Source organism: Durio zibethinus, chromosome 13 (assembly GCF_047325235.1).
Source record: "Durio zibethinus cultivar Kanyao isolate XHJ-2024 chromosome 13, ASM4732523v1, whole genome shotgun sequence".
NCBI classification, from domain to species: domain Eukaryota; kingdom Viridiplantae; phylum Streptophyta; class Magnoliopsida; order Malvales; family Malvaceae; genus Durio; species Durio zibethinus.
The window spans coordinates 22,241,514-22,268,110 of NC_143174.1; the positions used below are offsets into that span (position 1 = coordinate 22,241,514).

Genomic DNA, 26,597 nt, shown 5'->3' on the forward strand with positions numbered 1-26,597 from the left:
TCAATCATAACATTTTTTATCAAATTCATAATTTAACTTAATCAGTTCATGTAATCACCCGCATTCAATAAGTTTAAATTAAAATCCCAATACTTATAATTCATTCAGTTATTCTTAAGCTACAACATCATTATAAAAAAAAAAAGAAAAAATCTTTCCAGCGGATATGATCATCCCAAAAATTCTTAATGAGGTGATCTTTGGAAAGCTCTCTCTCAGTGCAATATTCCATTCTAACCTCAAAATTGCACTCCCAAAATCCATTTATTTAAGATTTGCAGACAGGGAGGAAAAGAATTTGCCTTCAGGGAATGGTTGTTTTTATTTGAGCTTGGAAGGAATACAAAGAAGTACAACTAGACTGTTTGCTAGTAATTAAGCAAACTACCGTTGACTGGAAGACACTTATGCTTGCACAGTTTTTAATTACATGACAATTTGCAAGAAACCAGGGAATCATGCACAAGATTATGGAAGAGAAAAACAACCTCCATAGATTTAGATATCTTAACCAGTTCCTCCAAGAACGCCCTTCAGCTTCTTAACCTGAGCATCGTCGAGGAAGGTAGTCTCTTCTATAATGTCAGAAGGCAAATCATTTCCAAACAAGGCAAAGTCAAGGATCTGGAGACCAGGGCTAGGACTACTGAAGGATACGTATGCCAATGCTTGAGTTTGACCTGCATTGATTTGAAAATGCAATAAACCTTTGGGGAAAACCATAATATCTCCCGTTTTGAGAGTTTTGAAGTAAACTTTGTTGGCTGAGGATACGAATCCAGCAGAAATTGTCCCTTTAATTATAACGAGGATTTCTGAAGCCCCAGGGTGTGTATGCATAGGCACCACTCCACCAACAGCAAAGTCCAGACGAGCCATGGAAATGCCAAGTCCATTAACACCTGGAAATTGAGCATCAAATGCTGGTGTTACAGCAGCTTTTATAAGGTTTGAGATGTTGCCTGCAGTAGCAAGGCCTGAGAAAACAAAATCGTCTGTGGTGACTACTTCAGGCTTCTTGCAAGAGTAGCCTGCAGGGCCTTGAGGGGCCGTTAAGTCTGCAACGCAGAAGTCTAATGCATTGGAGGAAGAGAATAAGAAAGAAAAAATGAAAAAGATAGGGAGAAGCATCTTTGCCATCTTTTATGCTATGCTCGAAGGGAATTTGTTACCCTTTATATAGAACGGGAAACTGTGGATATTTTGAGACATTGCAATTGGTTTTCTTCAACTCAAAACAATCCAATCCATCCATCAAATTAATTACCACCTTTAGTTATTGATTAGAGATATGCCCATGTACACTTTCACGTGATGATGAAAATGATTTCATGTGTGAGAAACGACAGATCTTCAGGAATGATGCATGTGAATTAGTGGTAAAGTTTTTCTCAGTAACAACAAGAATACTCTTTCCGTTACGAAAAGCAAGAGCAGGGGAAAAATATCTTTCGCATCCAATTATTGCGGGTAACTTTCATTTCTTGACTGTGTTTTGATCTGTAATTTGAAATCGATTAGTGATTTTGAATCATTTCACCTAGTTTTCTCACACATTTTATAACTTTCTTCAGCTGAAGTTTTTTTCTTCTGTATCATTTTATAAACGCAGCCAGGCTTCAGGCATGACCATGAACCTAGTAGCAACTAGGGTATTAGCCTCGGACTATCTGCTAGCATCAATGAAACAGGAATTTACATTGCTTCTTGCGTACCATTAACGTTGCAATCAAAGGCAAGACTTCTATTTCCTTGAATGAGAACTAGTAGGTGTAACCATCCATCAATTGCTATCAGCAACATTCAGAAGATGCTAGATTTATAGCGACATCCTGCATAATTGGACAGATTCTCTTAAGTCCATCGGCTCCTCTATTTATGCAAAAAAAATATTTGCAAGCAGCAATTTGAAGTTTTTAATATATTAGACAATAGCACATGATCAATGTAGCCTGTTATTAAGGCTTAAGTAGCATGGAAAACCAAGATATTTGATTACGTGGTAGAGATTCGAACGAGTATGAAGAAATACCAAAAGGTGGTCCCTTGGCTCCACGGGCACGTTGGAAGGGAGTGAAGCTAGGGCAATAGAAGACATTTTGACAGCTGGTTAGAGTCCCTGCAAGTCTCCTAATTACATTTAATTGCAAGTACAATATGCAGAAACCTCTGAGTTTTTTATTTTTTTTCCTTCGCTATGTTTGAGCATTACATGTCACAAATTTCCCACATATAGTAAAGGAACCTCGCCAAAGTTCAGCATTGGGTTAAACACACACAAAGTGCTTAGAGAAGAGCTGCTTACAAAAAGTTCTGTTCCAAAACAACTGATCTAATTGAAATAAGGAAGTCCAAGTCATTCTACTTCTTCAGGATTTTGTGTTTCTGATGTAAATTTTAAAATGAGTTGATGGTTATTGTCTCAACTCTCAAGCTCAAGCCAACAAGAATCAAGGAACAAAATAGGAATCTTCCAGCTGAAGTAAATATCTCATCTGCCAACAAGTAAAGCTAGCGGTTCCTAACGCATGACTGTGAAAACAAAAATCACCAGTTGTCCCCCCACACCCTAAAAGTGGCAGCAGAGATAAGGATTGACAATGAGTGAAGGGTCAGAGCCAGGCCAATTCATTTTCTAGCTGTAAAATAGGATCCTCCTGTTACTGTTGTATCATCATCACTGAAGGTTTTTCCTTTGGATTACATTTGAACTTTCTGTGGAGCGTTTTTCTTGATTCACATAGTGCAACACATGTTAGGTTTGACTAACGACAAGATCGAGAAAGCAATGAAGAAACCAGGCTAAGGTAAGTGAAATCAAATTCAGTGTAAATAATGACTTGGCCATCTCTCAGCTAATGTCTAAGGTAATTACAGCAGGACAAAGACAAACTAGTAAAACGATTTCGAATGTCTAGGAAACATAAGCATCCATACAAGTTGAAACTTCATTTATAATAAATCAAGAAAGATTTCTGGTGGATTTGGATTTCAAAATCTATTCTGTCTACATTGACGTCCAACTGTGAATCTAACTCCTGCGTAGCTGATTTTCAATTTCATAGCAGCATTTCATGACCTTTTCAACCCTCAGATAGCCACCATAGTTCACTGTTATGCCGTCTACGTACTACTAGCGACGTCTCTTGATGTCCTAGTATTGTTGAATCTTCTAAGGGCACCCAAAAAAAAAAAAACAAAAAGGAGAAACAGTCTCCCCCGATACCCATGCTTCCTGTCCCCACTAGTGCCAGCCAATTCGTTTAGCCACTAATGCAACACCTACAAGGCTAAAAAACAAAAAGGAGAAACAGTCTCCCCCGATACCCATGCTTCCTGTCCCCACTAGTGCCAGCCAATTCGTTTAGCCACTAATGCAACACCTACAAGGCTAAAAAACAAAAGAATGACCTCTGTGATGTATTTGGTCACTTTGGGAGCTTCTTAGTTCTTGCCACCCTTCAGAGTTCAGACGTTCTGATTCCTCAGATTCTTATTATAAGAGGGATTTCACCATATGATCCTAGACAATCGGGCCTAGCCACTTACATGGTGGTAATTTTTGTTGTCTTCTCTTGCCTTGTTCAATGAAAATCTCAAATGAACTGAAGCCCCAAGCCGCAGAAACATTTTGGGTCTCTTTTTCCTAACTAGCAATACTTAGGACTTGTACAGTCCAACGTGAAACCTGCTTAATCCACACATTTACTCCTTTGATCTAAACAAGGTAGTTACCCGTTTTTTAAGCCTCACCTAGAATTTCTTTACTTGAAACTCAGCTAAAATATGGTAGCCAAGGATCTGTTAAAGGTTATAGGATAGATAAGAAGTATGTACAAACTAGCTGCAGCTAAATCAGAAATTAATTTATATATAAAGAAGCATAGGTTTCATAACAGAATTTTTATCTTTCATACATAATTTTAACCTACTTATGTGCCGAAAATTAGAGATTAAACAAAAAATAGCGATTTCACATCAAAGGCGTGACTGTCCTTGGGTACCTTTGTCTTTACTCAGGAAGGGATAGTCTGTGTATCCAACAACAGGATCCTGAGTATAAAATGTCTTCCTGTTATACCTATTTAATGGCACATTAACCTTCAACCTCAAAACTAGGTCAGGATTTGAGATGAAAAGACGCCCATATGATACCAGATCCGCATCACCCTCCGCCACAGCTTGGATTCCCAGCTCCCTAGTGAATCCTCCACTACACATGAAAGTTCCCTGATAAGTCCTCTTTAGAGTCCTCATTAAATAAGCTTCCTCCTCTTCACTACCATGTCTGCCTGATTCTGTTTGCCCATAAGCATGATAACGAGGCTGCGTCACATGAAGATAAGAAAGTTTTGACCCCATTTGTAGCTGGAGATTGTTAAGTCTCTCAACCACTGCCAAGCCTAGGTTGAGTGGATTAGAGTCAATTGCATCAAGGTGATCAATTGCAGGCGAAATTCTGACAGCAACTCTATCTGCACCAATGGCTGCAGCTACTGCTTGAACAATTTGCATTAAGAATTTGCATCGGTTTCCCAATGATCCACCGTACTCATCCGTGCGATCATTGATCCCATCTTTTAAGAATTGGTCAATGAGATAGCCATGTGCTCCATGAATCTCAATTCCATCAAAACCTGCAAGTTTTAACAATTTTATATGCTTTAAATTGGTGTCATAAGAACATAGTAATAAGGAAAATTATACATTTTTTCTTGAAAATAAGAAAAGTGAACTAGAGGAGGAAAAAAATAGCTCACAGTAACATCTGATGTTAGTTTATATGCTAATTAACGGATCAATTCTATCACCATTCTAATTCCTAAATGTAGCTCAGAACTTCTTTCAGAAGTAAATATTTCTCTGCTCAACGACAAGTTCTCCCAGGTCCAAGGGGAAGGATACACTGCTAAAATTCCAAGTTGTATGGCACAGTTTTTCAAGATATTGATCATCACTGACAAGTACATGCCAAGACTGAACGGCTTGGTCTTTGTACTAACAAGCGGACATAGACAGAAGTCAAGCTCTTATGTTAAAGTAGTGTTTTAGTTAGTTGGATAATGAAATGTGACATCATGACCATGCTGAGTATATGTAGCCACTATAAAGGAGACATAATCATAGCCATTAATGTATCCCATTTTACTAAATCGCATAAGAAAGATCCCTATTTTGGAAAGAAATCATGGCTCCATGCACCCCTAGTTAAATTTTAATAAAGCAGACACCATCCTTTTGACAAAAATAAAACATAACTGTCTTTTTTCTAAATTCAGCTTGCTATTTAAGAATAAAACAATGACCTTGTCTAGAGGCCTCCATCGAACCCGTAAATTAAAATGAATACTGCTTCAGGACATTCTGCCAATAGAAAGTGAAGATTAATATTTAATCTAACCTGCTCGAATGGCATTTAATGCTGCCTTGCGGTAGTGCTCTATAACCTCTTGTATTTCTGAGATTTCAAGAACTCGAGGTTTTGGGTATATGCCATAGCTCCCATCTGGCATAAGAATTCTCCACCTATTTGAGATGGGCTTGCTTGTTGATGAAATTGGTGCCCCTCCACCAGGTTGGTACACTATTTCATTAGTCAAATAACCAATAAAACATTTGAATAAATGCTCAACAGTCAAAAACCCAAAAAAAGGAAAAATGAATAACACTTAATTTAATCCCACTACGTAGTATATGAATTATATTGTGGATTAGCTGATTGAACTGCAAAAGTGTACCAAAGGATTCGGGAAGTTACCCGAATGAGATGCACGGCCAACATGCCATAGTTGACAGAAAATGATGCTTCCTTTGGCATGAACAGCATCCACAATCTTCTTCCATGCCTCCACCTGTTCTTCATTGTAGATCCCAGGAACATGTGGAAACCTGCTTCAACATTGCAACACCAGACAAATGCTATAGTTAAAGGAAATGCTCTTAAAAACATATAGAGCTAAGAGTGAAAACCATGAAATAAATGTGAGAAAACGATTATATTTTAGGACAACTATTCTGTTAACATGAAAAGAGTCGAAAGCTTAACAAGGGTGCCATAATTTCATATACAAAATAACTATATTTGTCCATAATTTAAGTAAATATTGCAACTCCAAACAATACAACAACAAAAGACAAGCGATTCTTATTCATTTGCAGAGAAAATTGAATTCAAGAATAATCAAATCCGAACAAAATAATCATTACTGCAATAGAAACAAACATTACTATTCACTACTAATATAACAGTAACAATAAACAAAATGTCTAACCAAAAAAAAGAAAAATACTAGTCCACTAAACATGCCATGATTAAATTTTATTTTGGAGCAATGTCTGGATCAGATGACAGGTCCAATGTCAGCAACGAGCAATCCAATCTGATTGGTAACAGAAGACTTAGTGGGCCCTAAAAAGCACTAAGTTGGGGGTAATGGACCCAGCAGCCACTATTGCTAGAATAATGCGAGTGACTCATATGAGCTTTCGTTGTCAAAATTGAGTTACGAAATTACCCTGCTGCAGTGTTGGAGACCAATGTTCCTTCGGTAATGAGAAAACCGCCAGGAGTCGACCTCTGCGTATAATATTCAGCAAGCGCCGGCCTTGGAATTCCATTCAACGCCCTGCATCTCGTCATGGGCGCAAGCACCACCCTGCCATCAGACACAACAAGCCACCACAACCCGTCAAAGTTCCTCTTAAATTCAAGGACACAAATTCGTTAATAGAAAAATATTGGATGAAATTAACAAAATTGGTCATCCGTATTTCTCTCGGCTCTACAGAATCCGAGGAGATCTGGCGGAACATGTCCGAAATAAAAGCTTCCTGGAGACAAGGATCTAAGGCGGCTCCGGGATCACGGAATTTGATGCAAAAACGATAGACTGAATCACAGACAGAATAGTCAAAGTTGGACGGTGGACAAACCTGTGAGAAAGATTGAATTTGCCCATCTTGTAAGGAGAAAAGAGTGTAGGGGTTCCTTGAGATTTAGTTTCCACCATCGTTACTTTTTCTACCAACTGATCTGATGATGAACTTGTTAATGGTATACTTTAATTGAGAAAGAAACGGCCACTCCTCCTTTTTCTATTACTTTATTGTAAAAACCCAAACTTGCTTACTATATAAAGAAAAGAAATGTAGTGGGTGAGAGAGAAAATGAGCATACATTAGTGTCACGGACCTAAAGATAAGTCATGAATCTCACATCGAATATAATAAGAGGATCATTAGGGTATAAAAGAGTTCATATCATTTTCGTCTTGCGCGATAAAATCGTGAGGTCAGGGGGTCAGAGCGGACAATACCTCACAAGAGTGTGAACCGTAGCAGTCAGGTTGATCTAGGACGTCGAAAGGGTGAATGCGCGGGTCCTGGAGCCGCGTGGGTTCGGAGCTTAAGTCTCGACAAGTCTCGACCCGTGACAAGTGGTATCAGAGCCAACCCTAAACCGTTCGATCCACGTCAAGCACCTCGAGAGAGGTAGGCAGGATGACCAGCCTCCGTGGCAAGGGCGTCACAAGATTGAGTGCGGGAGAATGTCACGGACCTAAAGATGAGTCATGAATTCCATATCGAACATAATAAGAGGGTCATTGGAGTATAAAAGGGTCTCGATGAGTGCTGAATCCTATATCGAACATAATAGAAGGGTCACTAAAGTATAAAAGGGTTCACTCTATCGAACATAATAGGAGGGTCACTGGAGTATAAAAAGGTTCACACTATCTAATCCTATATCGAACATAATAGGAGGGTCACTAGAGTATAAAAGGGTTTACACTATCTCTATCTTGTGAGACATCTTTTGTAGAATAAAATTGTGAGGTCATGAGGGGTCAGAACGGATAATATCTCACAAGGATGTGAATCGTGATGGTCAGATTGATCTAAGATGCTGAAAGGTTGAATATTCGAATCTCAAAATCGTGTGAATTTGAAGCTTAAATCTCAACCGGTGACTAAAGGACGTTGGACGGTAAGAGACGTGATTGAATGAGGCTGAGGCGAGCCGTATTTAGAGTTGAAAATTCTACCCTCAATGGGATTTGATTTTTTTGAAGGGTTGGTTGATGGACGGAGCCGGTGGAAGTGGTGTGGTTTCTTTTTTTTTTTTTTTCTTTTTGGCATGGGCTTCACGTGCTGGTTAGTACAAATATTTTCAGCTGAGTTCGCGTTGACCATCACGACGCTAGTGATTGGTGAGGTTTTTCTCTACCCAAGGCACTTTTATAACCTTAATTCCTTAATTAAAATTTTTTAAACTTAAACCTAAAATAAAGTTCCTTAATTAGAGTTTTTTCTCATATGGAGGATTGGTATTTTGTTGCAATTTTTCAAGATAATTTTATTGAAACATTTTTGGGAGATCTTTTACTGCCTACGTACAATAAGGATAAGAATACGGATGGAGCTATTGATTTATAACTTAAATTGAGTTTATTTGTAGCTGAGACAAATTCATCTATTGTTAATGTCTTTAGTGTTTAAGATTTAAACTTTAATTGAGGAAGATAATCTTATTAAACAGTTGAATGAGGCTCTTACATAGACAAAGACTTCCTTTCGATCAATGCCATTGGCTTTTGATGATTTAATGGTATGGAAAACTCGAAAGATAGTTGGTAGACAATTTAATATTTTTGTATTCTGTGTGAGAAATTTTTTACACTGTGAATTTTTGTAAATCAAAACTAGGCGTATATTTGAAACTATAACTAATTTATCTATTATTATTATTATTTGATAAGATTTTGATACTATGAGAATGATTTAAAAAAAACAAAGATTTAAAAAAAAAAAAAACACAAGCGGTTACAATCTTGCAGAGAAGAACCAAGACAAGAAGAAACAAGATTGAAGAAAAAAAATGCTGATGTGGAGTCCATTTAGTCAAAATATGTGACATGGAGCTAATGTACCTCGTTTAAAGAAAAAGTTTAAAATTATTACAAATGTTTATTGATTAAAATGATAAAAAATTTATTTTTTTAAGTAAAATATTAATTTCGTAAAGAAAATAAATTTATTAAATTTATTTTTTTATGAAATCTAATTTAATTTTAGATTAATTAAAATTTAAAGTAATTATCGAATATTGAAAATTTTAATTCAAAATTATTTTATTTAGAGAATAAAGATTTTAAAATATCCTTTTGTACGAAAAAAAAACTCATTGATTGGTATTTGCCTTTTCAGCTGGCATGTTGAAGCTGCAATATCGTTAGTATTTATTTATCTAAATATTAAATTTTGGTAATGTACAGAGCATAGTTTCTTTTTTTTTTTTTACTGCAACATGTTACATTCATTTTTTTTTAATTTGTTTTTCTGTTTTTTATTTTTTAAAATATTTTAAAAATTATAAAAAATATTTTTTAAAATATTTTATTTTATTATGTGTGAAATACATTATCAAAATTTTTTTACTCTTTTTTATTTTTTTAACATTTAATAGAGATTTTTAAATTTTAATTTTTGTATGAATTACTAGATATTAATATTATGTCATGTATTTATTTTTTTATTTTTCCTTTTTATTTTAATATATTTAATAAATAATTTTTATATTTTAAATTTTAAAGATTTACTTGATATCAACGGTATATATGATGTCAAGTCATTTGACTCCATGTTTTTGCTTTTGTATTTTTTTGTAATTTACTTTTTATTTTTTATTTTTAAAAATTTTAATATGGGTCCATTTAATATGATTATTTATTATATATATTTTTATTTTTTTAATTTGATGATTTTTAAATAATCTTAAAGAAGGTGTTAATATCACGTCAAGAATTTTTTTTTTTTTGGTTCATTCGTTTTTAATTTTTTTTAATTTTTGTTTTTTAAATCAATGCTATAAATCTTTTAAGAAAATATCATCATTGCAAATATAACGTGCTAACTCAACTTTCTTCCATTTTTTCTTTTCATCTTTTCCTTTTTTCCTTTTTTCTTCCTTTCTTTTTCTTTAAAATAAGATTATTTATAAAATGATTGTGTGCACACGACATTCTTTTTTATTTTTTATTTTTAATTAAATAAATTATTATTTAATATTTTAATTTAAAATTTTAATATTTTAAATTCAATTGAAATGTTGATATACTACCCCCAATAAACTTCTTTCTTATTTTTTTCTATTTTTGTTTTTTTATTAAATTAATTTTGTTAAAAATAAGGCAATAGAAATGTACACGTAGTACTTTATTTTGCTTTTTTTTTTGTCTTTTTTTCTATTTTTAATTAAATAATTTTACAACAAATGTATTAATTGATAAAGATATCAAAATAATATATATTTAACAGTTTCGCTCATCCTAATTTCATAGGGGTGAATTTTTTAAATTGCATTTAAATTGAAACGGTCCTAATTTTTTTTATAAGATACCACATTAAGGCAAAAGTGTATTCTTAGTATTTTATCCCAACTCATTTTAGGATATATAAAAATATATATTTTATTATTAACTTAATTATATTTATATATATATGTATTATTTTAATAAAATTATTATTTAATAATTTAATTTAAGAAATTAATATTTTAAACTCAATAGAAATTTTTATGTGACACCTTCAATTAACTTTTTTCATTTTATTATTTTTTTGCTTTTTTTTTTTACAATTTCTTTTGTTTGAGATTTTTTATGTTTTAATTTGATATATTTTACAATCATAGCATCAAAATTTTGTAAAACACAAAATTTTAAAATAAAAAATTATACGAAAATTTCATAATCTATAAGTATACATAATAATTGTTTCCTTTAAATTTTAACGTTGACAAGGGGAGCAATGTCATTAAAAAAGGATTGTTAGGTTAATTTGGGAATAAGTTTTGTTTTAAGCTTAAGTTTGGTAATTCCATTTCTGTTCTTATTTGTTTTCAGGCTTTTATTCTCTTTCTAACTCTGTTTCTGCTTCTTTTTGTTTGGGTTTTTTAAGTATGTTTATTCTTCTTTTTTTTTGGGTCTATTTTTTTCTTATGTTTCTGTTCTTAATTTTTTTGGATTTTTTTCGTTGATGGTAAATTCAAGACTATTGAATCAATTATTTGAGTTGTTTTTCAGTTTATTGTTTTTGTTTTTCATGCTTGTTCGTGTTGTTGTTTTTGTATTTTGTGAGTTTCATTTTTGTGTTTTGATTTTTTTTTTGTGCATGTCAATTTTTTTTTATTAAGTGATTTTTTAAAAAATTTTAGATTAGTAATTAATTTTCTTTTTGTTAAAAGGTTAGCTTGTTCTTTTATTTTCATGTTTTTTCCTTCATTTTTGTGAGTTTTTTTTGGTAATGTTTTAACTATTAATTTGAGTTATTTTTGACATATGGATGTTTAACTTTGGTTGTTTGGTTGTATAACTATAATTGCAAAAATCAAAGTTGAAAAAACGAGGGTAGCTCATTCGCCACTTTGCAAGATTGTCTCATCAAATTTGCTTCATATGTACTACCCCTATGCCTTTCGCCTAGTTTTCTCTTGTCTTAAATCCAAATGCATTTACATTGTTTTTTTCAAAACAAATCTTTTCCTTGATAAGTTTTTTTTTTTAATTACATCTTATTGTTTTACATCATATGAGTATCGTTGATAGGCTTAAAAATTCCCATATATTCCAAAGCCTGGGTTTAATATAAGGAAAATGAATTGGCACCCGTGATGGCAACACTTTTCAGGTTTCTTACCATAATTTTCAGCTTTTTTTTGGTATTTGTTTTCATCTTTTACTTAAATCTATTTCAATTGTATTTGCAGGTTAACAACCCTTCAACTGGGAAAATTATAGCAAATGTTCCCTTCATAAGTGCACGAGAGACAAATGACGCCATTTCTTCTGCATATGATGCTTTTAATTGTATCAAACAAACACTTCTAATTCCTCTTCACTTTTCTCACTTATTTGTTGTCATTTGGTTTGTTTTTGTTTTTTTATTAAACTTCTTATTGTTACATAATATTTAAAAATTAATATAATTTACATATCATGTCTTTGCTCTTTTTTAATTTTTTCAAAGCATTTTATTTTTTTATTTTTTCAAAGTATTCCAAAAATTTTTTAGGGCCCTTTTTTAAGGTTGAAAAATTAAATAGAAAATTAATGGTTGAGTTGTTCAATAAAAAAGCTTAACTTTGCTCTGTTGGTTTGAGAATCCTTTTAAAGATGTGTGACTGAATAATTTTCTATTTAATTTGATGTCATGATTGTTATTTTCTGAGTAGATATTAAATAAAATAGTAAATGAAGTAACAGAGAGGATAAGACTAGTTTCAGATTTTAGGATTGGTGATATTGTAGAGATTAAATTGGTAATTCACATTGCTCATTCTTCTTACTGTATCTTTTTTTATATGATTAGTTGTTAATTTTATATTTCCTTTATGTGGTTGAATTGCAAGAAGTTTCTGAAATTAGACATAAGCGGTATATGTACGAAGGTATACTCATATCAAAGCAAAATGCTGGTATCCACATCATTATTTGAATTCATAAACTTATTGCTGCCGTTGGAGTTGGGATTGTATTTCCTATGTAAGTATTTCTTTTATTACTATGCCTAAATGTAATGATGACCATAAGACCGTTTCTTTCTTTTAGATTGAGCATAGTGGTGGTTCAATTATTCTGTGTAATTAACTAACTAATGTATAATCTTGAATCTGAGAAAAAAAAATTGGGAAGCTAGATTTGTACATAATCTTCTTCAATTATAAAATTCTTGAAAATAAATAAGAACATAGAATGATTGCAAAATTGGAATCTTAATGACATAAGTGCTTATTAATTTCTATTGCAATGAACTTTATGTAGTATTTGGTTTGATTCCTTGTAATCCTAGATTTCTTTGTGATATTAAGATGATTGACCTTATATAGCATATGTGAAACTCACATTTGTTGTTACATATACCATGTCTATTATTTTGATGATTTTACTTGAACTTTCTTTTTTTTTTATTATTATTGTTACCGGTTTGGTTATCAGTAGCCAGTGGTAGCTACTCATTCCTTATTTTAAAGATTAAAGGTGAAATAAAAAAAGATGGTAAGTAGATGATTTTACTTGAACTTTATTTTCTTTTTTATTGTTGTTGCCAGCTTGGTTGTTGGTGGCTAGTGGTAGCTGCTCATTCCTTCTTTGAGGATTAAAGGTGAAATAAAAAGAGATGGTAAATAGTGAAAGGCGTAGGACATTCAAAGTAATTACAGTCTCTCATGTTTAATATACAAGTAAAATAGAATTCCAAAAGTATGAAATCTATATCTTTAGATCGATAATTTTGAGTTAAAGAAATGTTTTTAAATTTTGATTATATCATACATACTAACCTTGGTTTTTTTTTTTTTTGGTAACTCAACCTAACAACTTTACTTGCCATTTAGCAAAAAGCCTGATAGATTATAAGTTATCGTGATTTTTTGAAGAAGAAATCCAAGGTCTAAAGCAAATGTTTGCAAGCATTGATATTGACAATAGTGGCATGATCACTTATGATGAACTTAAGACTAGATTAGCTCGATTTAAATCAAAACTCACAGAGGCTGAAGTTCAACAAGTAATGAAAGTTGTAAGATACTATTTGAATCTATAATATCTAGATTTTATTTAATTTATATCATACATACTAACCTTATTTATTTATTTATTTTTTTTGGTATTATGTTGCAGGCTGATGTGGATGGAAATGATACCATTAACTACATTGAATTTATTATAGACACAATACACTGACATAGGTTTGAAAGAGATGAACATTTGTACAAAGCTTTTCAATATTTTGTTAAGGTCAACAGTGGGTGAGTTTTTTTTGTAACATAAAAGATAATTATAATATTCTTTTTCCATGCAATTATCTATAGCTAGAGCTGGCAAGATATTATACTTGATCTTTTCTTGGTATATTGAGTTTTGCTTTAGCTTGGTGGATACAAATATGTTATAGCATTTTAGGATGGTTTTATTATGTAAGTGTTGTCTATACATGTATGCAGTCTATTTCTTTATTCTACCATAATAACTGAAGATGCATTTTATTCAATTTACGAATAACAAAAAATTTTAAAAAAATTATTACTTGTAGGTGTCATAAGCTTGGGACTTATGCCAACGCTCCGTATAGCCTTAGGATAGACTCTCTCCTTATATCCTTAAATCGGCTTGAGACTCATACCAATGCTTCATACAACCTTAGGCTGGACTATCTCCTTATATCTTTAAGTCAGCCTGAAAACACTTTTCGAACTCTCTCCTCATATCCTTAAGTTAGCCTGAAAATACTCTTAAATAATAAGTCAGCCTGAAACATTCTAGAAGAATGAGCACTCAAAAGATTACTGAAAAACATTATAAAAAAAGCAAAAGTGTTTGGAAATACTGTAACTTTTATTCATGTTTTTATAAATTTGAGGGTAAGAAGGCCCTATATTTATAGTTAAAGCCCCTATGAATCAGTGGTTAGATTTGACATAATGCAATGGTTATTACAGAGTTCAAGATCACAAAGAGATTACATAAGAGTTAAAATTGTGCAGGAACTATCATATCTTTTAGAATCTCTAGGTTTTTTTAGAAAGTTCAGTCTGATAGGTCTGTTGGGGCTTGGTGCACTTGCACTTAGGCCTGATCTACCTACACCAAGGCTTAATCCATCTAGGGTCCTTCTAAAAGCGTTTACCTTGATCCGTAAAGCTTGTGCGGGCGATTCGGGTGATTTTTGTGCTTGTAGGAGCATTTTACGTTCTTGTTGCGAGCCCAAGGTCTAAGCCATCGTCATTGGTGTTGGGCTTTAATTGTGCCCGTGTAGGCCGTGACACAAACATATTCCTAGTAGATACAATATTTTAACATTTCAAATGAAATATTATTATAATTATGGTGATAGTAAATAGTAAATTTTTTTAAAAATTTTAACTTTTGTAGATTAAAATAATTAAAATAAATTATTAAATTATATTAAGACTATGCTATCATAATGTTACTTGGTTAGATCTTAAACTCGTAGAATTTTGACCAATTGATTTGGTTTCCCTTCCAATTATCTTATGAAAATTTTGCATTTAAGCCAAATCCAAATTAGTAATAAACTACGTTGTTTCCCATTTTTACCTAGTTTTTTTTTTTTTTGGTGGACATTTTCACCTAAGTTTGGGACCCGCCCAATGGAACTGTGCTTCTGCTAAAATTCAAGCCCAATATTAGTGGGGTAAGGATGCCATCATAAATTCTACCAAACCTGGGCCTTAGTTTATAATTAATTGGGAAAATCTTTAAATGCCCTTTTGACATTCTCTTTTTCATGTTTGTCTGTTGGTGGTATGGACTGCATGTTTGGGTTAATAGCATGAAATGAGAATTATTACTAACAGTTAAACACATTCATTAACGTAGCAAAAATTAAGCAATTGAAAGAGTAAATGTCAGGATAAAATCGATCGAATTCAAGTTAATATAATATTAAATTTAAGTTTAAATTTGATTCAGAATTTAAAACTTAAAATTTAACTAAAACTCGATCGAATTTTATTTTTTTAACTTAAACTCAACTCTTAATAGAAATCAAATTATTCGAACTCGTTTGATTAAATTCGTTTAATATGTAAAAATAAATTTGATTTTTATATTTAATAAAAATTTGATTATTTAAACTCGTGTTCGAGTTCATGTTCGAAATATTTTATTAATTAAAATAATAAAAATATATTTAAATATAAAAATTTGATTAAGTTCACGAATTATTCGAATATAAAAATATTTTAATTCAACTCGATCGATAAGTCAAGCTACTCGAGTTCGAATTAAACTCAATAATAATTGTATTAAATTTAAATTTTATTTAAATTAAATTTAAATAATTTATGAGTATTGACGTATCATTTATATTTTTAATAAAAATTCAAAATAGTAACATGTGGTAGCGCAGATTAACTCCTTCCCGTCGATTCAATCGTACAAACAAATGTGGGCTTTAGCTTCATCAGTAACTTTGTTCCCCACCCTTACAGTTATTATGCAATCACCATACTAACGCAATTAAAAAAAAAAAAAAAAAACCCAAAAAAAAGAAGGTGAAAGGGACCAAAAGGGGAACACTCTTGGCATCCCTAATTTGCTATTGAGGCCTGTTATTTGCTTACTTCTGCACGCCACATTTTAAATTAAAACCCTAATTTTCCTCACTGTTTAACCTATCTTACATCATTTGACAAAAAATTTTACGCAAAAAGGTGTAGCAAGATCGACTCAAAAGCAAAGCAGAACTGAAAACAAAAAACCGTGTCTCAAGTATCCTGTCCGCACACATGGTCAAATGGCCACGTGTCAATATAAAACAAGCCAAAATAATAATAATAATAATAATTATAACAACGTGATCTGAATAATCTTACCAACAAAAATCCCTTTTTATTTTATTTTTTCTTTCTTTTGCTTCTTTCCTTGTCTTTACTTTTTCCATAGCAAAAAAAAAAAAATGCTTCTTTGCCTTGAGCAGAGAGCTTTTTTTTTTCCCTTATATGGCGGCCGCTTAAAACCCTCTTCGTTTTCTTCTTGTCTTTACTAATTTTGAGGGGATTTCCCTTTTTTTTTTTCTTAATTTATTGTTTCCTGAAGTTAAAAGGCGAAAAGAGGAATTTTTCGGTTTGTTGCGGTTCCATATCGTTTTTTGAAGGTGAGTTTAATATTTGTTTGTTCTTTGTTTAATTTCTTTCTTGAGGTTTAGTTTCAGTGCCTGTGTTTATAACAAAACACTTTTTTTTTTTTGTTTTTCCGTTGCTTTTAAGCACTGATCTTCGTGGATTCAAAGTTTCTATTTGGATTGTTGAATGGTTTTTTTATGCTTGAATTGCAAGATTTTCTGTAAAATAATGTGCGAATTACCGTGCTTCGGAGATTCATACTTTATTACAAGAAAATTGGTTGCCTTTTTTTCTTTATGTATTTCCAACTTTTGTCTTTTTCTCAAAGCTTGTTGTAAGTTGTAACTGAATGATACTTTTCAACTCAAGTAGGCATTTAAATTACTGTAACTTGTCTGTGTCAAAAGGGTGATTGCAGTAATTTCTTGAACTTTTTTTTGTTGATCAGCTGAAGAATCGATGTTTAGATGATCGATTATGGATTGTTCAAAAAGGGTTTTCATTTTTTTTCCACTTGAAGGAGGAAAGTGATAAAGCTAGTAATTTTGATTGGTTAATGAAATTTTCAATTTTTGTTTGTAATTGTTTATGCATATTCTTTTGTTTATTTTCTATATGTTAACAGTTGAGAAGCTTTAAGGATGAGAGTGAAAATTCTGGTAGCCCTGGATGGAGTGCATCCTTTTCATGCAGACAACGGAGGATGTTGCAAGAGCAGTTACTGCTGTTCGTTCTCCCCAACTGTCTGCTGTATATTCATCTAAAGAGGAAAATGGTGTTAGCCAATTTCAGAAGCTACAGCGCCATGTTTCAAGAGTGTTAAAAGGCTTCTCACAACCTGCTGAAATGAGCAGCAGAACTTACAATCCAGACGTTCTGACAAGCCAAAAGCGTCAATGGGCAAGCTTTCAGTTGCAATACTTGGTATGGTCCTTAATTCAAGTTTATATGTTCTTGTTAATGTAATCACACTTGTGTATGGAGTTTTAACATCAAGTATCTACTGAGGGATGTAACTCTTTTTATGTAGCTGTCATATTCTGTATGTTTCATTAAGTCTTTTAGTCCAGCATTTAGTGCTCTCAAAGTGAAGTGGTTGTTTGTCTAATTGTCACTTAATTATATATATATATATTTATATATATATATATATGTATATATATATTTATATATATATGTATATATATATATGTATGTATATATATATATATATATGACATATATATATGTATGTATACATATACATATATATATATATACGTATATATATGTATATGTGTACATACATATATATATATATATATTGTGAGGCCTAATCTGATGTCTGATAAACTCATATTTTTACTTTCATATATTTGTAATTATATTTAACTGGTAATCCAAATCTTCAAAGTGTTTTCATAACATTTTGTTGTTACGTATGCAGGATCATAGATCTTTGAAAGAACCATCGAGGTTTGAGAGCATGGTTGTAGTTGGACTTCCTCCTAATTGTGATATTCAGGCACTTCAAAGGCTATATGTCACCAGAAAATTTGAAGGTTCTGGAAAGTTTCGAAGTGTTCTAAGTTATCAGAATAATTTTCATGTTGAACCTAACTTTGAACCCCAGGTGGGTGTTCTCCATAAAACAAGTGATTTCTTATGTCTTGAAGGGGTCTTTGTGTACGTTGGAGAGAGGGAGGGGGTGGGTTTATGGCTTTGGATATTGATTGTCTGTCCTCTACTTTCAGGTCTTATATTTTTATCCCCCAGAAAAGCAGCTGCCACTTAAATACAAGGATCTTCTTTCATTTTGCTTCCCTGGAGGTGTAGAGGCTAGCTAATGGTTTCTTCTTCTCCCTCCTTTTCTTTTGTTGTGCTTAGTTGAGTATGAAATATGAATATTAAAATGTTTTTATATGAATGCCTGGTTGAGAGATTTAGTCCATTTAATTTTTGTTTCTTTCCCACGTAAATATGTCTTTGCAACATAGATGCACCCTTAAGGTGCTGTCTCTAAATTCATTTTGTGTTATTTTAGGTTCATGCTGTTGAGAGAACTCCTTCAATGAGTGAGCTGAATGAGATTCTTCTTTCACAGGTATTTATGCTAAAATGTGATGTTAATGCTCTTCCACTTAATGATAGATTATCTTGGGTTGTTTTCTTTTACCTTCTCTATCATCCTTGTTTTGAGTATTACCATTAAAAAATAAACCTTAGTTGTCTAAATGAGTTCTAGATTTATTTAACTGAATGCTTCTTCAGATTGCTTAATTTGAATTTTTATCACTTGATTGACAATGTAAATCAATTACCTTTTTCTATAATTACTGATGGCAAAGTGGGGTCATATGTGACTGATAAATTTATTTTGAGGTTAAGTCAGGTTGTGATCACTTGTCTCCATATGCTATATTAGCAAATTCCAGCCTCTGCATTTGGTTCAATTGCAATTTTTAATTCTAGAGACTTATATAAGCACACACATGCGCACATGTGGATGCATAATGAAAGCTTATGTCATGTCAAATGCTAATTTTTTTCTCACAATGCTTGTCTTCCAGGAACACCTAAAACAAAGTGACCTGTCATTTGTATTCTGGTTACAGGTAACCTTTGAAATATTATTCTATTTGGTTCTCTACTGTTGAAATCTTCTTTTTTCATTGTGTTTTCTGTTTTCAGTTATGTCACCCACTTCTTATTTAATTAAGGTTAGACATGCTGAATGTTGATCGTCATTTTAATTCTACAGCTGTAGAGATACATATTGAGAAGTGAAACTGATGTGAAGCCTTCTCAATTGTTCATGCTTCAGCCAGAGCTAGTAATAGAGGCTAGTGTATTCTTGAATGTTAGTGAACTGGCTTGATCTGGTCTTTTACAGATCCCAAAATCCATGCTGTTATCATTGCTACTATTCTCTGCTGACAGATTTTACTTTAATTTTTGTTATGCTTGTTATGGACTTGTACTTCATTTTTGAACCTTTTAGCCATCTATACACTAAACTTGAAAGTTTACTAGATCACTGCCTGTAGCTCTATCATTTGCATATTTATGATGAGATTTCTTATTATTTTTAATCTTTTATTTCTGTTCTTTCTCCTGCTAGGTTGCTGACAATTCCACTTTGTATGGGTGCTGTGTGTTAGTTGAAGAGATTGTACAAAAGCCCTCTGGATTCCTTTCCTTGATTTCAGATAGACAGCCTACTTACCCGTCACTAAGTCGCCATGTGATGACCACTCACAGATGTTATTGCATTCTTTCGTGGCTTCCATTCTTTGAGTTGCACTTTGGTGTGCTGAATAGGTGTGCTTGGCTTTATTACGTATTGGATGCAACAAATGACAATGAGGATCACTTAGAAAGCTCTTAACTTTTTAGTATTATTATCATTAAGGGCAAGCTATAGCTTTATTTGGTCTTCCATTATTGGATCTTTTATTTGCATAAACCTGTGAAACATTCTTTTTGATTCATGTATTGATGGAGATAATCCCACTCGATAAAGTTTTTGGACTGAAGAGCTATATGGTTTTATTTCATCTAACTGGTTATCATGACCCTTTTTCCACTTGAAATTTTTATGCAGCATATTTGATGAAGAAAGGTTGGAATGGTTAACAAAAAATGTATTGGTGATATTGGTTTGCAATTGTCAGAGAGTTCTAGTAACAGAGCAAATCTAGATGATATTTCAACAGATCAAAGAGCTCTAGAGGACATGCAGAACACAATGACTTAAACCTCTGGATTAATTTCAGAGGATTCTAAACCTGGAGGTACCGATGATGGGAATAGCTTGGAGCATAAAATGCTTGAGAGGGACCTTGACTCAAACAAAGTTTTTAATGATGATCCTGTTGTTCCAACTGATCTGGAAACTGAGACATTTACAAACAAAAAAAAATCTACCGGTGCAAATGCTGAAGATTGTGATACTGATGTTAATGATTTGACAACAAATAATCCAGCGGCAGAAAGACGTTTGCCAAATGCTGTTTTGCCACTTCTGTGCTATTATCAGTATGAAAGCGCTGAATCTTCTTGCAGGTAGAATTTGTGCAAAGCCCCCATTTATTTAGTTGGTTACTCTTTTCTACAGATGCTTATATGGTGAATCAGTTTTATTTTGTTTTGCTGAAGTGTTCTTTTGGCTCTTTTAAATTTAGGAGTCTTCTCGTTTTTTAAGTATTCAGAAAGTAGCATTTGATGCTATCTGTTTTCTGCAACCGCAACTATGTGGATGAATATTACCTAACCTGCATATAATAACAAATCTTAATATGGTATGCATTTGTTTTTCAGCGATCATCTAAATGGAAGTCTTCTTTTCTCCTCTCTTTCCGTCTAACTTCACAAACTCACATGTATTTACATGTTTATGTGCACACACTTTTGCAGGTTGAAGTGACTTGGTCGATTTTTGTATGATGAAAATATGGTATTTATATGTGTCTATGCAGTTTTCAAGGTTCTCCTTGTGAAGACAGGAACTTGAGGAGTGATATTGATGATACAGAAACAGAAGAGACATCTATCTCTGGCTGGGAAGATTCCATTGATCACCTTGATATCCTTGAATGGGCTAAGGTCTGAGTATATCTTGCTTTAAGTTGATTTAAGCTTTTAACCTTACCCTTATGGTATGCCATGCTTGTTTTGTGATATGTCTTAGAAAAATTGGTTCCCTCCATTTCCAGGCAAACAATCACGGATCATTACAGATTCTATGTGAATATTATGGGGTACCTTGCCCTGCAGGAGGTTCAAAACTTAGGTTTCTTCCTTTGGAGCACCTTCATCTGCTGGAATAGCCTAGAGCTGACGAAAAAGGTTTGCATATTGCTGGATTTATTTGAGACCTTCCAGTACAAGTCTTGAATTTGCTGAGGTAACCATGATTATTAGTTTCATAGGGCGAAATAGTGTTGCATTTTTCATTTCAGATAGGCAGTTGCTTTGTATCTCAGTATTTCTTTTTTTATCGGGCACAAGCTGCCCATTTGGCAGAAGACGAAGCAACTGCTTTATCAACATGAGCTGTTGCATGCATGTATGCATCTCTGCGGCTTGAACATGTAAACATATATCCCTGTTTTATTCACAGAAGGATAACGTGCTGTTTTAGGTTTTCCTCGAAGTTGATTGTTGTTGATGTCATGCTTGGCTTTTTGGATCTCTTGTAATCTTTTTTCCTCATGAGCTTTAATTTTGTGAAATTTTAAGTACATTAATTTGTTCTTGCACTTTTTCAAATGGGGCAATATGTCCTGTGGTGATGCTGCTTTAGTAATTCTAAGCTGTTGCTATTCATTAATCTGTGAAGTGAAATCTGAAATTTGCAGCTTTTTCCTGATGCTTTAATATTGTTCTATTTGTTATCACAACATAACAACCAAACACCATTTGTGTTCTTTTTTGTGAGTTGATTGTTTTCCTCCAGTTATGATGAGCATTAGTGATTTAAATTTGCTTGGTCTCGTATTGATTATTGAGAGGTTAGCAGCATTGATTTTTCTTGTGCCCTGCAGGTGTTAACAATCTTTGCTGGAGCATTGATGGAGAAAGAGATTGTGGTTGTTTGTTCACATTTGGTAGGTATTGTTTATCATGTTAATTCATGATCTTATTTTAGTGGTTGACTAATGTTGAAACCTATAATTGTGTTCATTTGTCCTGTCCTACTTTAAAACCAGGGTATCTCCTTCCATGGTCTCTAGTGCTGGTTGCATCCATTAGCCTGGAATGTATTATAATTAGATTTTGCAGTTTGCATTTTTCATTTTAGGAGCACAAATGTGGATCTTATATTTTTATATTGGAGACCTCATAAGTTGTGTTTGAATCATCTGGATTATGTCTTTTTTTTGTTCTTCAGTGGTTGATAGTTAGATATATATAGAACCTCTGAATTTATATTAGATTTGAAATTTTTTGCAGGGAATTTTATCTGCTACAGTTTTGTCAATTGTCCCTATGATCCGTCCGTACCAATGGCAAAGTCTCTTGATGCCGGTATCATCTCTTAATGATCTCTTCAGATTTTCTAAATTGGTATTTAAACTGTTCATATTTTCAGTACTTGCCTTAATAAATTTTCAGGTTTTGCCAGATGATATGCTGGACTTTTTAGATACACCTGTTCCTTACATGGTAAGTTTTCAAAATGGAATCCTGCTCAAGTTCTCCATTTCTTTTAGAAAAGTGCTTGATGTTGGTGCGCTTGAGTTATTTAACTTCAAAGGAAATTATAAGTCGTAATTTGTTTATATGTACAAATGAGACTAGATGTTCTTAGTGAATGGTACTCATGTCAAAAGGAAAAGGAGGGTAGACCAAAGAAAACATGACGGAAACTGTCAAAAAGGATCTTGCTTTTATTGAGCTTATGAGTATATATATTAAGTGGAGCACAATGGTCTAGATAACCCATGTAGCCGAATCTACATACTGGGAAAGGGCTTGGTTATTATTGTATATGTACAAATAATGACCCTTGGCTAAGGTTTTTTGATTATCATCTAGAAAGTAATATGATCTGTTGGAAGAAAATTTGTCCCCATAAATATGTTTCAATGAACTATTGCATATTTGAAAATTCAACTTCATTATGGTGGAATATAGATTTTAATGCAACTTTCACATTTTATTTAATTTTTTTAAAGTTAGTTTATTCCCTGATGTTATACTGGCTAATAAACTTTTTACTCATCTGTAGGTTGGTGTAAAGAACAAAACTAGTGAAGTGCAGTCAAAGTTAGCCAACGTCATTTTGGTTGATGCTAATAAGAACCAGGTTCACATCTTCTCATGTGTTTGCATGGCATTGTGACTTATAGATGCATGTAGACTATTTTTTTTTTTTTTTGATAATGACTTACATTATTTGTATTCTAAGGCATAGAGTTATAATATGGCATGATAATGTTATTTCATTACAAATTTTAATATGTTTGTTTGATTGCAATATTAGCTCCTTTTGCTAATAAAGATAAAGTTTTAGTTTGATTAGTATACTATTCTCCCCCTTTCCTCTTATTTATTTATTTATTTATTCATTCTATCTGGGTGGTGTGCTTTAGAAATTATTGTTTCAGTGGAGAAACCAATGGTTTAATGTTCTTTTCTTTACCACCATATATATCTAATCGTATGACATTTTTCATAGATCTGTTTGATTTTTCTTAGGTCAACAGTAAGAAGTTAATCAAATTGTTTTCATATTTAATCTGGATGTGTAAAGCCTATTTTCTTGCTTAGCGAATAAAAGGCTGAATTCATAAAATTGCTTGCTTTTATTACGCATATTGTTAATGCTTGTGAGTTTGTACATTACATTTCTATACGTAGGTTGCATTGTGCATTTAAAGATGTTTGTTCCTGAGAGATCTTTTAGTTTAAGGTTTGAGCCCTTTTTTTGTTCTAACTTTCTTATGCGTAATGTGACAGATAAAGGCATCTGCGATACCACAGCTGCCACAACATAGGGAGCTTTTTGCATGCTTAAGTCCTTATCATGCAAAGCTTGTTGGAGAAAGTTATTTGGGGAGGAAAAGACCGGTACATGAGTGCACAGATATGCAGGTATGCTTTTTGCCATCTATATTTCACTTTTGCATTTTCTATTCTAATCTTAAACCCAAAAGACCTTTTCCTGACAAGTTCACCTTACTTACTACAATGAGTTGTATACAATCGTGCGATTCAAAAATTCATGGGTATGGCTCATACGGGCTCCATATAAAATTTGGGGGACCCCCACGGATTCATGATTTACATTGTAAAATTATAGAATTGTAGATGATAAGGACTCTTTCCTGACAGCATACTGCTGAACTTGACTGGTGACATTATAGTTTGACGAAGCTTTCAATGTGCAGAGCATCATCATTATGGATTTATCTCATATAGATGAGTACCTGTAATACTTTGTTTCTTGCACAAGGGAATAGTTTGCATTCCATGGATGGCCTCATGGAATCTAAGCCTTTTTGTCATTATGATAATAAAATCATATATAAGAGTTGTTATTGTTTTGCATTTTCAACTTATCAGTATCTGTATATGCATTGAATGTATTGTGAGGTCTTACTAGAAACTATAATTTCTACCATTTTGGGGGACTTGAGTACCACCATATTCTGAATGTTATAGTTTGACCATGTCTCTTTATTTGGGAAATTATCCACGTGAATCATTGAACCATCTCTTATTTGATGTGTTTTGGTGTGTAATTGCTTGTTCAAGATCATCTAATGAAGTGTTGCTGTCAATTCAGTGGTTTGCTAATTGTTGTTTTTATGTGTTTTATGGTATAGATAGAAGCAGCCAAAGGTTTTCTATCAGTATTAAGATCATACATGGATTCTCTTTGCTCTAACATGCGGTCACACACAATTACAAATGTACAGTCCAACAACAATAAGGTTTGTGTGTTTCGTATAATTAGAATTTTTCAGCAAAGCAGCTTTGTTTGGGTGTTCTTTTTGGTAGCCCAAAAAAACCTACCATGCTGTCATGCTGCATTTGTCTTACACTATATTATCAGTAGATAATTTACAATTATGAATTGTTCAGAATTTCCCATCATCAATATTGTTGTTACCAGCTACAGGTTACAAGATTCTGTGAAAGGGATATGTGATCCATAGGGTCATAAGGATGTCAAAAACAAACTCGGTTTTGTTGGATGAATATTGCGAACATACTTAGAACTTGGTCTTGTGTTAGCACGAATTGGATCAAAGTTCACCTGGAGCTTGGAGGATTGGATATACTTTAATCAAGAAGAGTATTGGTTGAAATTAATTGCATTATTACCCTCTTGAAATATCAGTTAAAAGATGGTGATATATAGCTTAAGTGGAATGAACTTTGTAATTGCATTATTACCCTCTAGAAAGATCAGTTGAAATTAATTGTATTCTTAGTAGGCATATAAGCCACTCAAGAATTTTTGCCATGCAGTAAAATGTCAAAAGGAAATAGGATATATATTAATAATGATATTTCAACATTGTATTGAACATAAAATGTCTATTGGGGAAGCCTTTGGCAGAAAAGTAGGTCCTTTCTAATCTAGTCATTAAAGCAAAATTTGGGGTTCTAGTTTCCCTTTGGTTGAGGAAATTTTCTAAGGATTTATGTTCAGAAGTTATAATTATAGTTTTATGCTGGCCAACCTCCCACAATCCAAACTTTTTATCTGGGCTTAGGATTGGTTATGTATGTATTATATGTGAGAATTTAGTCTTGCACTGGCGGATGGAAGATGGAGTTGTATAATCCAGTATTTATATATATAATGTTCTGCTACCTTGTATTATTCACAAACAAATGATGAAATCATGAATTTCTTCTATGTCAGGTATCATTGCTTTTAAAAGAGAGTTTCACTGATTCATTCCCTAGTCATGATCGACCATTTATGAAGGTGAGTCCTGCAATGCCACCAGTCCCATTTAAGAATAAGTATAGTTTATCCAACCTTGTTTTGCTCTATGTTATGTTTTTCATTTTATTTCATTTTTTGAGGATTATTATTTTCATATATTTTTTAATGATAAGCTTACTTAAATAGCTAATGTCTAAAAAGCTTTACTATTAATAGCTGAAAACATACTCACGGTTCCGCCCCCCCTCCCACCATTTTCGCAGCTTTTTGTGGGCACACAGCTCTTCTCTGTGCATACAGATCTTGTTCTCTGATTTATCCAGTAGGAATAGGACCACAACCATGCAAGGATGGCCTGTTAGTAGTGTTGTAACTTGAACGTAAGTTCAGCATTGTATAATGTCAAATTATATTATCGATATCGGCCATAAATGTTATACATTTGTATTATTTATTTTTACTTCATCCAATTCCCCCGTTTCTCTTGCCATTTTCTACTTGGCATCCTGAAAATTGATAAATTAGAATATTTGCTCGTGTTACATTCTTGTGCTTGTGCTCAGTTAA

The 26,597-nt window shown here is 32.8% G+C and overlaps 2 protein-coding genes and 1 pseudogene across 3 annotated transcripts; 1 reads left to right on the plus strand and 2 right to left on the minus strand.

Annotated features, from left to right (window-relative positions):
- Positions 1 to 362: 362 nt before the first annotated feature.
- On the minus strand, positions 363 to 1,193 carry LOC111304167 (auxin-binding protein ABP19a-like). Its single transcript, XM_022900689.2, has one exon. It carries the CDS (start codon positions 1,138 to 1,140, stop codon positions 508 to 510), a length of 633 nt encoding a protein of 210 aa, XP_022756424.1. The 5' UTR covers positions 1,141 to 1,193; the 3' UTR covers positions 363 to 507.
- Positions 1,194 to 3,845: 2,652 nt separating this feature from the next.
- Positions 3,846 to 7,117, minus strand: LOC111303057 (12-oxophytodienoate reductase 3-like). The gene is made up of 5 exons (XM_022899061.2): positions 6,934 to 7,117; positions 6,516 to 6,656; positions 5,759 to 5,889; positions 5,402 to 5,584; positions 3,846 to 4,637 (listed from the first exon to the last, which is right to left on the minus strand). Exons 1-5 carry the CDS (start codon positions 7,008 to 7,010, stop codon positions 3,979 to 3,981), a joined length of 1,191 nt encoding a protein of 396 aa, XP_022754796.1. The 5' UTR covers positions 7,011 to 7,117; the 3' UTR covers positions 3,846 to 3,978.
- A 6,338-nt stretch (positions 7,118 to 13,455) lies between these two features.
- LOC111302569 (uncharacterized) lies at positions 13,456 to 26,520 on the plus strand (annotated as a pseudogene). The gene is made up of 20 exons (XR_016326837.1): positions 13,456 to 13,563; positions 14,495 to 14,764; positions 17,268 to 17,566; positions 18,069 to 18,254; positions 18,376 to 18,459; positions 18,666 to 18,725; positions 19,192 to 19,236; positions 19,743 to 19,942; positions 20,226 to 20,686; positions 21,100 to 21,226; positions 21,337 to 21,527; positions 21,607 to 21,714; positions 22,168 to 22,230; positions 22,577 to 22,651; positions 22,739 to 22,789; positions 23,355 to 23,432; positions 24,086 to 24,220; positions 24,955 to 25,062; positions 26,004 to 26,107; positions 26,294 to 26,520. The product of XR_016326837.1 is annotated as an uncharacterized LOC111302569 (transcript).
- Positions 26,521 to 26,597: the final 77 nt, after the last annotated feature.